This window comes from Callospermophilus lateralis, chromosome 1 (genome assembly GCF_048772815.1).
Source record: "Callospermophilus lateralis isolate mCalLat2 chromosome 1, mCalLat2.hap1, whole genome shotgun sequence".
Classification (NCBI taxonomy): Eukaryota; Metazoa; Chordata; class Mammalia; order Rodentia; family Sciuridae; genus Callospermophilus; species Callospermophilus lateralis.
This window is the reverse complement of record NC_135305.1, coordinates 1696582-1714283: the sequence shown is the minus strand read 5'-3', so window position 1 is coordinate 1714283 and position 17702 is coordinate 1696582. Positions and strand designations below refer to the sequence as shown.

General features: G+C 42.0%; 1 protein-coding gene across 1 annotated transcript in view; it reads left to right on the top strand.

Moving 5' to 3' along the window:
• Dnajb6 (DnaJ heat shock protein family (Hsp40) member B6) overlaps positions 1-17702 on the top strand; it is a 59543-nt gene that overhangs the window by 24404 nt on the left and 17437 nt on the right. Inside the window, exons 4-8 of the mRNA XM_076873022.2 lie at positions 750-809; positions 1578-1688; positions 11922-12053; positions 13189-13330; positions 15154-15224. Of these exons, the coding sequence (XP_076729137.1) occupies positions 750-809; positions 1578-1688; positions 11922-12053; positions 13189-13330; positions 15154-15224 (516 nt within the window). The remainder of the gene's footprint in view (positions 1-749; positions 810-1577; positions 1689-11921; positions 12054-13188; positions 13331-15153; positions 15225-17702) is intronic.

Below are 17702 nucleotides of genomic sequence, written 5' to 3'. Positions count from 1 at the left end.
AGGCTTCATATTCAGTGGAAAGAACCTTTAAGTAGTCATGAAAGTCTCTGGGTGGAGTCTGTGTTGATCATGTACCATGGCTGGCCTTCCGCCATAGCTAAAGTTTTCAGAGATAGGGCTTGGTAACCCCAAATGGGTATCTTCTAAGCCTGCTGCCCACTCTATGGAATAAGGTTTTCATTGAACACAGGTGGTGGTGTGCAGTCAGCACTGGTGTGTCCATAGCGCTGTGCTACAGCTCTCTTGGTCCTGGAGATCTGGGGATGAGCAGCCAGGCCTGCAGGCTGAGGGCAGCTCCTCTTCAGCCCACCTAGGGCATAGACCTGATCCCCTGTTAGACTTTGTAGTTAAGGGGGATCACTTCTGTTCTAGGTAGGAATAGTTTTGTGCTTGGTTATATGATATGGTCCCCCCCACCCCCCCAAGATCTATAGCCTCCTGTATGCTAGGACGGGTAATGTATGCATGAACTCTAAGCAGTAAAGTAAAATGATGTAACGGAATAGACATTAATAATTTCTAAAGAACAGTGTTTAAAGAGTTTTCCTCATCTTCTCTCAGAACAGGGTATATAAGGTTCTTCTCCTGCTCCCCTGTCTTTTAAAGCAAGGGCAGACTTAAAATTCATGAAAAACTGAGACCTCATTTACAATTTGGGAAATGCCTTATTACTTGAATTTACCTTATTGATTGAATTTTGAGGATTTGAAAAGAACTTGGCCCTAATAATTCTGTTTTCAAATTTAAAGCTAAAAAACGGGACATCTATGACAAGTATGGCAAAGAAGGCTTAAATGGTGGAGGTGGAGGTATGTAAATGGATTTCCTCTCTGGAGACAAAGGTCTTGACAGTCATCCTCTGACTTGGAGTTCAGTTCAGTATTTGAATTGTAAATTACTGAGTTTCTTGGTCAGCCTGTTTGCTAAATATAGATGCAGCCTGAGAAGTGGACTGAATTGGGTAGGCTAGGAGAAATTGACAGCATTAAAAACAACAACAACAAAAAACAAACCTATTAATCTTTTGTTAGACCAGAAAGTAAATGTTGATATAACTTTATATACATAGAAAATTGTTCATTATTTTGTACTGTCATCCTGGGAGCTTATACTGTTAGACTAGTAATCAGTATTAGTAAGCAAATTTTCCGTCAGGGTTTGAAGAGAAGATTACTGAAAAGCTAAAGAGTGTGTTTGTGGAAAGCCCCTGTGGTGGTCTGACAAGTGGTGCTCTCTGAACTCCTGCGCTGAGCCCATGTGTTCAAGCTGTAACAGTAGGAAAGTTGGGTGAACATGGTCTTGTTTCTCATAGATCTAAGTAATAAAATCAGCAGTGACATGCTGATCCCAGATTGGGAGCTGCTCAGAAGTAGTAATGAAGGAATTGCTGGTGGGACATTCTGAGCACAGAGTTTCAATAACAGTAGGACTCATTTTGAATTTCAAAGAACCCCAGATATATGAAATAGGTTCTTTTTTTTTTTGTTCTAGGTCATGATTCATATAATGTTTTACAAAAATATTTGCTTATAGGCATCAGAATTCTTATATACTAAAGCTATGCTATGTTTATGTAGGTGGAAGTCATTTTGACAGTCCATTTGAGTTTGGCTTCACATTCCGGAACCCAGATGATGTCTTCAGGGACTTTTTTGGTGGAAGGGACCCATTTTCCTTCGACTTCTTTGGTAAGTGAATTTCCTGTGGTGGTCAGTTGTGATATGTGTGGTGTGTCCATGACATGGTGAGGGCTGGTGGTGACCTTGCTATGGGGTGCTGTGCCTGGGTTATTAACTTTTCTGTTTCAGCAGGAGCAGTCAGAACATATCTGCCCTCTTCAGAGATTTTGTTTTATTAACTTCTTGGAGAGTAAAGATTTCTGTGTGGTTTTACTTTGCTTTTGCCCTCTCATGCAATGCAGTGGTGAGATTGGAAACTCTGTTTCCTCTATGGTGTTGGGGATGGAACCCAGGGCCTTGTAAAAACATGTACTCTATGCATGAGCTACATGTCTAGCTCCCCTCTCAAACACCAGTTTCTGTAGGAATTTGTCATGGAATCTTCCTCTTGAAATCCTTAAGTGTCATGGACATTGTTTAGAGGACATTCGATTATGAACTTGCCTTCTTTTTTGTCTGGGAGTGTTATAATGGTTGAAGCCACAGTTTGTGAAGAAAGGACTTTTAGTGGATCAAGGCAGCAGAGTGTCTTGCAGAGTAGTTTTGCTCAAGGAGACGGTTTGTTCACAACTGCTGGGTTGTAGGAAATGTTTTTTTTTTGGTCCTGGTGCCTGATCCCAGGTTTTGTGTTATGCCTAGGATATGAACTGCACATTAGGTATTCTTGTTAGCTGTCTGCTAGTAGAATTTCCATTCTAGTTTCTAAGCTTCCTGTGTTTGATGCTTGCTGGGTAACCTGGGAGGCCAGGGTTAAGTGTGCTGCCGCCGCCATTTCTGTCTTTTGTGCACTGGGCGGGTAAACACATCTTGTGCTTGCCTCCTTCATTGATTGGAGCACAGTTGAAGAGACTGAACACCACTGGCAGACCCCAGGAGGGAAGAAGGAAGAGCAGTTGTGTCTACCAGTAATAACAGGGAGACAAGTGGAGCCCCTGCTTGTCATGGGCATGAAGAGGAGCGGGTTGCCACTGGATCTGGTAGGTTGCCTTGGGCCTCTTGAAGATTACGTGATGCCGTCAAGGTGATCTGCAATGGAGATTCATAGTGTCCTTGTTCTTTAATATGGCATGTCCTGACTCTGAGCATACCTTACTGCAGGAGGGAATAATAGTGAGTACCTTCCAGCATGCCCGTAGGCAAATGCAACTGCTGAATCAAAGCAGAACATTCAGATTAGGGTCAGAGGAGAATACGTTGCCTTTACATTGAGGAAGAGTTGACTTTACTGCTGCCTTATGTATTGTGAGGGCTCCCTGTAAAGAGTACACGTCTGTAATGCTCAGAAAGCTTGGGATCTTTGAGCTTTTCAGGTTTTGAATTTTAGGTTACAAATCCTCAGCTGCTAAGGGTTTGTTAAAATACTCCAAATCTGAAATACCTCTGGTCCCAAGCATTTCAATTAAAGGACACCATATAATAGGAAAGAGAACCATATTTGTATCCATGTCACTTGACCCTAATAGGCAAGAGATATTTCATGAAAGGAGGATTGACCCACTGGTTCTACCTTGAAACACCTTCATATCACACCATAGGCTCCAGCAAGCTCCACTCTGTTGGTTTTGCGGGCCAAGGCAGTGTTAGGGATATAGTATATGTTCCCAAAGCCACGAGTCTCCTGGTGGCTAAGGAGGAAGAGACCTACATTTCTGACCCCTGGGTCTTGATTCAGGAGATGAAGCACCTTCTCAGAACGCCAAGTTCCTTAGGTGATGATTTTATCTTACATGATTAAAAGTTCTTTTAAAGGGGAAAATGTCCTCTAGTGACGAATTGTGCACCCAGTGTTTTCCTTAAGAAAAATATTGATGCATTAGCTGCTTCATTAAAAATGACTTGAGATTTATGTGTGTAAACACAACATATATATTCCCCCCCCCCCCCCCCCCATGCTGGGGTTGAATCCAGGAGCTCTTGACCTGAGCTCCATCCTTAGCCCTTTTGGTTTTTGAGTCAGGGTCTCACTGAGATTCCTCACTTTTGCTGAAGCTGACCTTGAACTTGAGATCCTGAGTCCCTGGGATCACAGGTGTGTGCCACCCTGCCTGGCTCCTTGACTGTTTCTTTCTAAAGAAGATATAGGGCTTATAATTAGAAGTGAATGAGTAATTATTTTTACTAGTCGAAAATGATGCTAAGCTTACTGAAACTACTCTTAGGTGCTCAACTCCCCGGTGGCGGCTCAAGGTTTGACAGTAGGTGCTTCCCGGCAGTGATGCTTCTCCAATCCATTCTTGTAGGTGTTCTAGGGGACTTCCATTTTCAGGCTGTAAGGATTTACACACAGGAAAAGAAGCTGCACCATGGCTACTACGTGTACGAGGTGACTGTGCAGCCTCCTGGCGGTATGTGTGGTATAGAGCGGAGTGGTATACAGGGCTGGGACTTGGTCAACGTTTATCAGAATGAACGTCATTTTCACAACCCATTACAGAGTGCATTTATTGTAGCAAAGTATTTTTTAGTCTTAATTTTTCACATCACCTTTTTCCCTGTTTCTGTTTGGCTTTCAAAAGAAGTACTTTAAACTCTGTTGTCAGATAACCTGGGTGCCTTGGCTCGTTCCTGTAATCCTGGCTGCTTGGGAGGCTAAAGAAAGGATTAGGAGGGTTTGAGGCCAACCCAGGTAACATAGTGGGAAAAATCTGCCCAGTGTGCTCACAGGCAGACAAAGAGAGTTACTAGTGAGGACAGCCTGGATGATTTAGACCCTGTCTCAAAATAAAAATTAATTATTAGGGCCAGAGATTCAGTGATGGAGTGCTTACCTAACTAGTATGCTTGAGACCCTGTTTTCCATTCCCCAGGAACACTCCCCCTACCCCCTGCAAAAATGAATAAATGAAAAATGATTTCAAAATCAAGGCCACCCAGGGCAATTTTTTTTTTTTTTTTTAATTGGGAATTGAACCCGAGGGTGTTTTACTACTTAGTCAGTTGTTTTTTATTTTTATTTTGAGACAGACTCATCACTAAGTTGCTGACTTGGAGTCTTCCTGCCAAGCCTCCTGAGTCATTGGGATTTCAGGCATGCTCCACCTTTCCTGGCTCAGCCTGGGCAAAGGAAAAGTTCTGTTTCAAGATGGTTTTGAGCTATACCGTGCATTTGCACAGGACTCCTTGGGGGAACTTGAGATGGTCCAGGTTTTGGGGTGGGCCTCAGAACCAGAGACTGAGGAGCAGGGCAAAGGGTGGCCTAGGGTCCTGTGGGAACTGAGTTACTTTTGACATCCTAAAATTAGCAGATCTCCCAGGAAAGCTAAGAGAAGTGGATTCTGCCAGCAGCCCTGAAACAGTACTGGCTCGGAATGTTTGAGACTCCCAGTTCTGTTTAAATTTTTCCACAATATGGAGCACATGCATTTGGGCCCTTGACAAAATGTTAATTGGAAGCCAATTTGAATGAGGATGTTCCCTTCATTTGTCTTTCATCATAGGACACCATTGTTGTTCTTGGATGCCAGAGTCCTTGATAGTAGGCCTTTTCTTTTGATACCAGGGATTGAACCCAGGGGTGCTTTACCAATGAGCACATTTCTAGTGCTTTTAATTTTTTATTTTGAGACAGGTTCTCGCTATTTGCTTTAAGACCTTGCTAAGTAGCTGAGGCTGGCTTCTGCCTTATGATCCTACTGCCTTAGCCTCCCAAGTCGTGGGATTACAGGTGTGTGCCTCTGTGCCCATGGACAGTAGGCCTTTTATTGATCAATTAGAATGATTGTTTGGAACATTGGGTATTAATTAACATTTTTATTTATATTCTCACTTCAGAAAGCCAAAGCAAAGTGGGAGGACTTTCCCAGAGAGCCTTGTCATCTGGCACTCCCGGGTATCTTTGTCTATGAGGGCTCTGGTCTTGCCAGCCTTGGTGAAGGAAACCCTTGTAGCAGTGGGCAACTTAACATGGGTAGAGTCAAGGGCAGCCTGCTGTTGGGGAGGAAGGAGCCTTGTGTTGAGGGTGAAAATAGCCTGACTTTACAGAGCCATGATCTGAATTTGGTGTAGTGAGTCAGTCGTTTTACTCCCTAGGGTTCGAGGAAGTGGCCAGTGAGGACTTGGAGCCTAGTGAAGAACTAGAGCAGCCCTGTTTTGAGGAGGCAGTGGAAGACTCTCCAAGTGACGAGAACAGTGAGGTTTTGGATGTGATATCCAGCGAGGAGCTGGACCTCTTTAGTGAAGAAGAGCCAAGCGAAGGCTGTAGCTGGGGCCAGGGCGAACTTCTCAGTGAGGAGTTGGACCTCATATCCAGCGAGGAGGAAGCCAGCCCTGGGGACACAGAGGAGTTCAGCGAGGAGTGCGAGGAGCTGCTGAGCGAGGAGGAGCAGTACAGTGGGCCAGAACTTGAGGCACTACTTGTTCAACAATAAATTGTAAAAGGAACAGCCCTGTCTCTGCTTTATAAGAAAGTTTAGTTTATTTTAAAGTTTATTCAGAATGAGAAAGTTTCTTCTATCACCTTGGTAGTATACTTGGTCAGGTGACCTTTGCTACCTTGGAGATGTGGTTAAAGAAGGGTGGGGTATTGAAGCACTGAGTTTCCAGGTGCTCCTGTAACAAAGTACCTCCAACCGAGTGGTTTAACAAACTTCCCTCTAATAGTGCTGGAGGTCAAGTCCAAGATGAGGCGTTAGCAGAGCTCATTCCTCCTGGAGGGGAGGGAGAAGCTGTCCTAGACTGATTCCAGTCCCCTGTGGCCCCATAGGGATGTTGGCTTGTTGGGTGCTTTTCTCCTGTGTCTGCTCATCCCACTCTGCAGCTACCTGTGTCCACGTTTCCTTTTGACAGTGGCACCAGTTGGACTAGACTCAGACCAATGACTTCTTGTAACTTGTATCTGCCAAGACTTAATTGTGAATAAGATACCATTCGCTGGTTGAATCTTTTTGAAGGGCCATAATTCAACCTGTAATAGACTTTCTAAGCAGAGTCACTTAGGTTTTTGTCCTAGTCTGTACATTTTAGAAACTAGCAGCAGACTTTTTTCACTTTTGTACCAGGGATTGTACTCGATCACGGAGTGACATTCTCAGCCCTGTTTTGTATTTTATTTAGAGATAGGATCTCACTGAGTTGCTTAGCATCTCACTTTCTCTGAGGCTGGCTTTGAACTTGTGATCCTCCTGCCTTGGCCTCTCGGGCCACCGGGATTATAGGTAGACGCCACAGTGCCTGGTTAGCAGCAGACTTTAGAAAAGGCATGTTAAGATGGTTTAGTCTTCATGTGGATTTATGATCATAGCTGAAGGCACTGCTGTGGTTCACGTGGGAGCAAGTGTCCTTGGATATTTACAAATATCATGCATATGACACCTACACAAATGAAGTTTAAGAAAGCTAGAAAGAGAATTTAAAGTTCATTTATAAACAAATGTTTTTAGGGTTTTGGTTTTGCATGTAGCTCAGCGCTTCTCTGCCTGTAACCTCCCAGATGAGTTCATTCCTTGGGGAGATGTTCTGGTGCACACCACATCTGAGTCTGGTTCAGTGTGTGCTGGGGAGCTGGCCTCTGGGAATGGCTTGCCCTCGTGCGATGCAGCACTCTTTACCTGTTTCTGCATGTGTCTCAAGTGATTCAGCACGTTGCTTCCTCTGCCCTTCTTCACAAGCAGTGGCTTTCTTGGGAAGGTCATTTTGAGATTTGTGGTCTCTGCCATGAGAACCTGGCATTGGCCACCCCTGCAGCAAGCTTTAGATGTTCTGTGAGGTTTAAGGTGCTATTTTTGAAATGAAGCCAACAGTCAGCTCTGTGTGGCATTTCCTGTTTATCCTTTTATACCCACCCCACCAAGGAAGGCATTAGTATTATATCTGTTTGTCTGGTTCTTACGCTGCTCCTTTTGACACGCTACTAGAGATAGCACATAGGGTTTCCACCAATGAACGTGCTCTCATTTTTGGTGTCTATCTAAATTGCCCGGGCTGCCTCAAAATTGGGATGCTCCTGCCTCATCCTATGTAGCTGGGGTTCTATAGGCATGCATTACTGTGTGCCTGATTCATAAGCTTTTAATGTTTGTTGTGGACCACCTAAAGGTTCAGAGAGCCATACCCTTACCAGCATACAGAAGTTGTCCCCAGGAAGGAAGAGTGGTTTAGACTCAGGCTTATAGGAACCATGTTGGGGGCAGTGCCTTTTGTAGAGCTCTTAATCCTCCTGGGGGAGAAGTAACATGATGTCATCTTTAAGCAAGAGCAGAAGGGCATGCAAGAATCTGCTGTCCTATCAGGTTCCTACTGGTAGGGCATGGGTCCAGTGGCCATGTCTCTGATACCATCTTGGATCAAATCAGCACCCCAAATGTAGAAGGTTTGAGATGGTCACCTCCTAAACGAGAACAAGAGAACTTCTATCACATAGGAAGGGTGGTTTTTTTTTTTTTTTTTTTTTTTTTTTTTTTTTTTTTTTGGTGTTGTGGGGACCAGGAGTTGAATTCGGGAGCACTCAATCACTGAGCTACCTCCGCACCCTATTTTGTATTTTATTTAGAGACAGGGTCTCACTGAATTGCTTAGTGCCTCGCCATTGCTGAGACTGGCTTAGAGCTCCTGATCTTTTCTGCCTCAGCCTCCTGAGCTGCTGGGATCACAGGTGTGTGCCACTGCATCTGACCCCCAGCCTGTCTTTTATTTTAGTTTGGGAGTCTGGCTCTTAAACTAGGATCCTCTTGCCAAGCTGCTTTGATTATAGGTGTGGACCACTGTGTCCAGCTCACATAGCAGATTTTCACTGTAGCTGTCACATTTCTTGTCCAGGTTGTCAATCTGTTCTGTGGGGACACCCAGGTGGAGTGCAGCTGGCATGCTGGCACTGACAGCTTGTGGCACAAGTAGAATGCACAGATCTTATCTGGATTATATGAAAGTTTTATCCTCTGGCAAAAGCATGACATGTTGCTAGATTTATTTCAGGGTTATGGTTTAAGTTTTCTTTCAAGTATTAGAACAAGCGGGACAGTCAGATCTCTTTACATGGAAGCTCATACCTGAACTTCCTATGGGGTGATGACTGCTGTGGAAGGTGGGAACTACGTCATCAATCAGTGGGTTTAACTTCTTGTTAACTGTAGAATCTCTTCCCACTCTTTGCCTGGTGCAGGGTTTGGTAGCACCACTATCCACTCCCAACCCGTGCCTGGCCTGGTCCATGCCATTGTGGACGTGTTCACATGCCCTGTTGCATATTCTGCCTCCCCTTCTTCTGGCCTCTTTAGCTCTTAGAACCAGCAAACAGTGCCCACTTTTCTGCATGCAGGACTTTAAACTCTGTATTCCTGAGCTTACGTTTAGGTGGAGCTGACTGGGCATTCCTTGTTCAGATGGTTCTGGGTGTTTTTTTTTTCTTTTTGTACCAGAGATTGAACCTGGGATGATTCAGTACCAAGCCATGTCCCCAGCCCTTTTTATTTTTTAAGACAGGGCTTTGCTAAATTGCTGATGTTGCTTTCGAACTGGTGGCTTGTGCCTCAGTCTGCTGTGATCAGCTGGGATTACAGGTTGTGCCACCACACCCAGCCAGAATATTACTTCTTAAGGTTGTGTGTGTGTGTACACCCAGTATTAAACCCAGGGGCCCTTAATCACTGAGTCATATCCCTAGCCCTTTTTTTTATATTTATAGTCTCCCTTAAGTTGCTTAGCACCTTGCTGAGGCTGGCTTTGAACACGCGACTCTCCTGCCTCAGCCTCTCTAACAGCTGGGATTACAGACATGTCCGGTTTAGTGTATCCCTCTGTCACTTGCCTGTTCCCATCTGTCCTTGAGCTTCCTCAGTGTCTGCTTCTCTCCATCTCTAGACCTCCCTAGGGTATTGCTTCTCCCCTTTCCAGTTGCTGCAGCTTTTCTTGGGCCTAGCTGACTTATAAACCTGCGTCGTTCCCGAGTCATTGGCTGGCTGTGTGCAGTGGTGGGCATGCTGTCACATTTTTGACTCTTGGCACATGCGCTTCCTGGTTTGCCCTCTTTTGCCCTCTGACTTGGAAACGTGCCACACTAATTATGTTGTTCTGTGTTCTGGATGGATTCTGTCTGCATGCATTCATGTTTATCAGGAATACTTGTTTTTATTCCTTGTACGTTTTCCATTTTTTCTGGAAGAAAAACACAGTACTTTATCACTGAGAACCCAGCTAAATTACGAAGTAGTATGTATAAATTGTGTTTTCAGTGAAGCTGTCCTTAATTACCACAGCAAAGAAAAACTTTCGGGGCTCACCTTCTAAAGATTGCGTTGTGGATCTGGGGTTGTAGCTGAGTGGAACACTGGGCTAGCACATGTGAGACACTGGGTTTCGATCCTCATCACAAGATAAAAAAAATAACAAAATAAGGATACTGTCAATCTGCAAATAAAAAATGCATCACTGGATTTAGGGTAAATTATTCATTCTTAATTTGTCAATACACGTTTTATTTATTTATTTTTTCACTGTAAACACATTTAATTGTCCTTTTCAACAGAAGTATCTTAGTAAAGCTTACTGCAGCATTTCCTTAATCTTCATGTTTTTCTTTTCTGTAAGTAGAAATACTATGCATGTGTTTAAATGATAAGACAATTTGTCTATACTGTGTAGAAAATCACCTTCTTCATAAAACTGACAGATTAGAATACTGCAATTTTAAATTAATGATCTGTACACTTTTTTCTAACCTGAACTTATGTAGAGATTATTAAAAGTTTTAAAAACATAACTGATTGTAAGCATTTTATTATTGTTTTGATTTTTTTTTTCATTAAAATGCCTATTTCTATTCTAATCCTATTACTAAAGCTGAGCAAGCTGGTTGAATCTTTATTTCCCTAATGGTATTTGTAAGATACAGCTTCATAATGCCCTGTAAACAATGCATAAATGTAGTTTGATACATGTCTTTGCATTTGAAAATATTGTGTATTGCAAGTGGTTTTACACAAAATACTGAGTAGTAAAAATTTTTACAATTACAATAATGTAATTCAAAGTTTTAACCAAAGAAAAAGTAAATGGCACAAGTTGAGCAGTCAGTCTTCTGGGATGTTTGTAATAATATAACCTGATGACTTTGTAATTTTCTGCATAAATAATTTTCATTTTTTTCCCTTCATTAAGACAAATTTTCTGAACTTCCCTCTCTTTCAATTTCTTGTTTAAAACCAAGTATTAAAGCCTTTATCAAGTTTTGCAAAAAATATTTTATTTCTTGCTCTCCTGAAAATTCTTGGTTTTGATTAGAAGTCTAAAAAAAAAAAAAAAACCCTGTAATTCAAGCAGCTTGGGAGTCTTGAGACAGCAGGATTGTAAGTTCAATGCCAGCCTCATCAATAGCAAGGTGCTAAGCAAATCAAGGAGACCATATTTCAATAAAGAGTAGGTTTCTATAGGTCCCTAACATCACATCTCCATATAATGTCTGCAGAGACGGGTCCAGGCATTTCCATTGTCTTCAGAAAAATCAGTGACCACATCCCTTAATGTCAGTGGTTTCATTTCCTGGCTTTTGGTATGCTGACTTTTTTCCCTGATAGTTTTTTTCAGCTCCTGTGTAGCTGTAGAAACCAGGAACTCTTGACCTAAGTTTGGAGGCATAGAAATAAATTCAAAGAATCTACATGTCTTATTTTTGATTTTTGGAGCATTTTGGTATTTGCGCTATCAATGAGATACCCACTTATGTTTATAATTTTCTACTAAAATTGCTTCAATCACAGTGTAATGTTTGACAGTTAACACTGGTTTAGATTGTACTTAAGCTAATAACTTAAAAAATTGTTTTTGAAACATCATCTTACAGAAAAGTGAAAGATGTTCTTGGGCTTCTTGGCTGGATTCGTGGGCTACTTCGACGTTGCCTACTTGGTGCCCCATTCCGAGTTTTTAATGCTCTAGTAGTTCATGTTGTCTTAATTCCCTGAAGAAGGCAGCTTGGGTTCACTGGGTACAGCTGCCTGTGCGTGAAATCGGGTCTCCTTGGCAGGAAGGCTAAAGGCAGCAGGCAGCTCTGGTGAAATGCGGGGCAGCCCTGAATTTGTGTGTGTGCATGCGTGCATTTTTGGTCTGTGTGTTGAATGTTTACCCTGTTATGTGCCTTTATCTGAATTAAGCTAGTGAGAAAGTATCTCATGATATGGCCTGGTTATACTACTTGTTTTATTTCTTCTCCAAATCTAGTGGTAAGTTAAGGCTTTAATCTCTTTTCCTCCTCCCATGAAAAAAAAATCTAAAATAAAGATTTATACAATACACCTTTCTGTTTGTTTCTAGAAGATACATTTGAAGACTTTTTTGGGAACCGAAGAGGTCCCCGAGGAAGCAGAAACCGAGGTGCAGGCTCATTTTTCTCCGCTTTCAGTGGATTTCCAACATTTGGAGGTGGATTTTCTGCATTTGATACAGGTATTAAGTCCCTAGATTTAATTTGTTGTTAGAGGAGAAATTAGTGCTTAGAACACTTAGAGCAGTTTGAATTATGTTTATTCTTTTTAGGAGAAGAGCTTTTTGCATTTGTCAGGATTTTGAGTGTACAAATCAGTGCTTAATGACCTAATTATTCAAGAATGTGAGTCATTCATAAGGGATACCATATAATGAAATTCCTGGCTAAAAGGGTAATGCATGTTTGAGTAGGCATGAAGCAGCTGCAGTGGACAGTCTTGCTAAACTCTGCATGTGTTGTTGCCTCCCTTGCAGTTAAGCAAAAGGGCACAGTCCCATCTAAGCAGTGTGTAGTTGGATGGGATTGGAGGGTTGGTCCATGGCCTGGGGTGTGCGACCTTAGCCAGACTGTTCCCTTGAAGTGTCCAGCCCAATCACATGGTCAACCATGTGCTTGGACCATAGTGGTTGGTGATGTGCCTACAGAGGTGGGTGCTCCTGGGTCTGACTTAAGTTAAACTTTGGTAGTTTGAATTGCCAGTTTTTGCACAGTTGAGTTCATTCCCCCTCACCACGATACCCATGTTACCCAGCACACAGCTGCCTTGGTTGGGCTTCTGTGCATGGTGTGCCCGGCTCTCCCCAGCAGAGCTCTCAGTGGGTGTCTGTAGTTTGCCAGCCCGGGCCTGGTGAGCATACAAAAACAAGGTTGTAAGAAAACATGAGGGAAACGACACTTCATCTAAGCCAGTGTCTGGGGCTTGTGTTAAGCTCTCCTGCCTATAGGAGCCTCCCAAGGTATTATTGTGGGCCGGCTTACTCCCTCTTTTCTTGCCGTTGGTGCCCCATGTGCCATGTGGTGCCACGTAGACACAGTGGGAGGCCCACCACCATGCTAGAGTGTCAGTGAGGTCTCAGCCACTTGGGAGTGGGGAGAGATAGAGATGCCTGCAGGGAATCAGCCAGGCCACCCCCTGGTTGTGGATACTGCCAGTCCTCTCAGTGCCCCTTGTGCTACAGTGGTTTTGGCAAGAGCTGCTCCTGTGTGGCTTTCGACATCAGATGGTCTTCTGCTAAATTTGAACTTAGTCCTATTTTTGAATTAATACTAGTCATTATTAGCCCCTAGTCATCTTTATTCTCTGTTTTCCCATAGGATTTACTTCATTTGGGTCACTAGGTCACGGTGGTCTTACTTCATTCTCTTCTACATCATTTGGTGGCAGCGGGATGGGTAACTTCAAATCAATATCAACTTCTACCAAAATAGTAAATGGGAGAAAAATCACTACAAAAAGGTAGAGTGGTATTATGCATTTTATGTTTATTATGTCAGCTTAAATGTTTCATTGGTGATATGTACTTTGCTTATCAGTCAGCTGAAGTATAAGCTGCATGAAAAATTTCTTAATTAGCTGGAATCTTTCTTTCCAATATTTTCTTCCCTATTTAAAAAAAAAATTTGTTATATGACAGCAATTTTTTTTCAGTGTTTAATGTTAAATTATTAGAAGTGATCTTTATTTAATATGTAATAATGTGTAATAAGTTTTCCCAACATTGTTAGAATGATAAAATGAAAAACCATTAGTTGTGGGCTGGGTCTGGGGCTCAGTGGTAGAGCACTTGCTAGCATGTGTGAGGCACTGGGTTTCGATTCTAACCACAGCATATAAATAAATGAATAAAATAAAGGTCCATCCATCTTAAAAAAATAAAAACCTCTACATTTAATTTATCAGAAAAACTTTTTATTTCTTCATTTATTGCCTCAATGTATTGTGAGTCCACCCCAGGGGCAGATCCCCCCCCCCCCCCCAATGTGGTGTTGGATTTTAAAACCCAGGGCCTGGGTATGCAAGGCAAGCACTCTACCAACTGAGCTTTATCCCCAGCCCTTAATTTATTTTTTGTAGTCCTGGGGATTGAACCACAGGGGTGCTCTACCACTGAACTCTCTTGACTCTCTTAAAAATTTATTTATTTGTTTGTTTGTTCTAATCAGTTACTCATGACACCAGCATGCTCTTCGATTCAATGTACGCAAATGGAGCAGAATTCTTTTTACTTCTGGTTGTACTCAAAGTAGGGACACATCATTCTTGGCAGTCACACATGTACTGATGTAATCATGACCCTCCCATTCCACCATATTTCCTACCTCCATGCCCCCTCCTCCTGCACCCTTTTTATTTATTTTTAGTCAGGTTCATGGGCTGGTCTGAAACTTGTGATCCTCCTGCCTCAACCTCCCACTTTGCTGAGATGACACGTGTGCATCCTTGCCACCTCTCCCGGCTGCCCTGTTGTGAAGAATGGAGGCTAGGATCTCAACCTCATACATTCTAGGAAGTGCTTTACCAGGGCTGCAGCCACCCCTCCAGTGCTGGGGTTTAAACCTGGGGCCTTTGGCATGCAAGGCAAGCCGTTCTGCCATGGAGCCACATCCCCAGTTCTAGCTTTAGCAGGGAGGTACACTTTACACAACAGTGTGAACACCCAGTCATCACGCTTAAAGGATCTGCTTTACTTGCTTATATTGGTACTTGGAATTGAAACTCAAGATTGCTTAAAACCACTGAGCAATATCCTAAATTGCTGGGACTGGCTTTGAACTTGAGATTCTCCTGCCTTATGTCTCCCAGTTACTTGGATTACAGGTGTGCATCAGTGCTCCTGAGTTCCTTACTATGTTTGATTAACAGTATCTGCATATATTTATCAGTCAGCCTTGCAGTATTTGGGATGATTTATTATTGTCAGGATAAATAGTTTTTTGTATTGGGGATTGAACCAGTGACACCTTACTACTGAGCCACATCCTGAGTCCTTTTTATTTTTTATTTTTTGAGACAATGTCTTGCTAAGTTGCTAAGGCTGGCCTCAAATTTGGGATCCTGCTGCTCCACCTCCAGAATTACTGGGATTATAGGCATGTACCACTGTGCCCATCAGAATAAATCTGTTTTAAGAAAGATATACCGATAGGTTGTCTTTGTGTTTTCCAGTTTGCACACCACTTTTGTAGTAATGCCCTTGTGAATTTATATGTATTATGTTCACTCTCATATAAATATTTTGTTCATTTACAAAAGAGGTTTAAATGAATTCTATCCTACAGAATCGTTGAGAATGGTCAAGAAAGAGTAGAAGTTGAAGAAGACGGCCAGTTAAAGTCCTTAACGATAAATGGTAAGGAGCAGCTGCTACGCTTGGATAACAAGTAATTCAACGCACGCATTTAACAGAAATGTTAAACTATAACAAGCACCATTTGAGGATTAACAGGAACATTTTTTTGAAGATTTCAGACGAACTCGACTTTCAGTATAATTGTACCTAATCTAAAGTATTTATAAACAGCTCATCGGAGCCCCTATTTGTCATAGACTTTTGAGTTTATTGTTGGGACCACACAATAGGACCATTTTTTTTTGTCTTTAAAATTGTTGTAATCTCTGTATGCACTTTGCTTTTTTATTAAACGTAATCCAAGGTGAGCCTTGACTTTGAGTAGTGCTAGGACAAGATTGTATTCTAACACCAGCATGGATCTGCTTCCCATTGTGTTTGACATGTGAGCCAAGTAGTGTCAGCCTGCTGTGAGCTAACATTGCCAGGATGAGGCTCCTGTAGAAGTAATTTGGTTTTGTTTTTTTTTCAGTATTTAGTAATGAAAGATATTAATGCATTAATGGTAATACATTTCTGGTTTAATATAAATTTAAGGATGTTTTCTAGTTGTGCATGAATGCTGGCAACTTAGTAAAGTTTTGACAATTGTTTAAATATGTAATGTTAAGTTTAGGTTTAAAAATCTGGTAAACTGGGTCTTTGTCATTTGCTTAAAAAAAAAAAAGAAAATAAATGTGAATGTGTTTGGTGCATTTTTTCCTGAGTGGGGTCTGTAGCCTCCTTGTGTCTGTGTATGATTTTGTGCTTGGGCTTCTAGTGTCACTCCATTAGTGTTCCTTTCATCATTAAGGTGGATACTGACTGAAAGGCACATGTAGACATTTTCTATTTGGAGAGTGCGTAGAGATTATAAAGAATTATCAGCAATCTTAAGAGATTATTAGCAATGTATTGAACATGTCAGTATGACATTTATATGGGGGAGGTGGGTAATGCTTGTTAAAAAAAAAATTCGTGCCGGAGGAATTGAAGCCAGGGACCTTAACCACTGAGCCACATCCCCAGACCTTTTTATTTTTGAGACAAGGCCTCGCTCCCTTGTTGAGGCGTTCCTTGAATTTGAGATCTTCTTCCTCATCTTCCCCAGTGGCTGGGATTATAGTTGTACACCAACAATTTCCGTTCTTTAAAACATATTGTTCTGTAGGATGTATATGATGTAAGATCACTTAAGCACAGTATACATGGTAAAGTAATGGAATCACAAGAAGTGAGCAAAAATAAAGTTGCTGCTTTTCTCAGTCTGTAAAACCTTTTGCAATTACCATTGGTAAGCAGAATCCTAGCTCAAAGTCACAAATATTAAAAAAAAAAAAAAAAAGTGGCCTTCAGTTGCTTTTAAACACTGCCCTGGCTGTTGTGTCTTGTGGTAAGCCCCCCCTCCCCCACATTATTTTGAGAACGAGCAGTATATGGTCCTTCCCTGACTTTTAGCTCACGTGACCAAGCTGTGGGATTTTCTATTAAACATCACAGTGTCTTTAATGAACCTTTTGTTTCGCTACTGCAAGTAAGTAAATGGTATTTTAACAGATGCCATAGGAACCAAGTGCAGCAGTAGGCAACAAGTAGTTAACGAGTGCCATACGAAAGACTGCAGTGAGTGATGGGCCTGTGTATGTTAGGAGATCTTGGCACATGACCTCTGGTTGGAGGTAGGTATGCATCCTGGAACCATGCTGGTACAGCTAGAAGTTTGCATCAGAAAGCCTGCTGTCAGCACAGATGATTTTGTTACAGAATGAGAACTTTCAAGTTGGGTTTATTACGTTATTAGTAAAATTGACAACTTATTTGTTTTTCAAATTTGGTTCCCTGGGTTTTTGAAGAATATCAAGTTCATTGCATGAGAAATGAGTCCAGAGTATAATATGAAAGCACCTTTGAAAAGTTACAAAACTGTTTTGTAGCAGTGAAAATACCATTTCCAAGATTGACATGGCAGAACAGCATTTCATGTAGATAATAAGTCTCAATAAATTTGATATTTCTTTTGTTTTCTGTATTTGAAAAGATGTCTCTGTAGTGTGGATTGCCTTTTAAATTGAAATCTGAAAGCAGCTTGATGCGTAGGTGAACTTGCTTCTGCTCACTTCTACCCATAAGAGTGGATCCCATGGCCACTGTCAGGAGCTGCTTCGTTGGTTTGTGCCCAGGGTCCCTGTGGCGGAGGACCTCTTGTGAGGAACCACTTTGCTGCATTTATCTTACCTTTGTCAAGCTTTCTTTTCTCTGTAGTTAGGTTTCCACAGTTGACTTGATTCAGATTACTGGTGGGTTTTTCCCTGACTTCTAAACAAAATGTAAGCGCAGTGTCCATGTGTTCAGGTTTGGTTTTGGAGTTCTAGTGACTGTTACAATATGAAAGACAATGGCTCCAAGCATTATTTATCTAATTCCTACTGGGCGTTCTTCTGCTGGCAGATTTTCAGAAGATCCCAGAGGTTTAGTCTAACCATTTGATTAAGCTTCTCT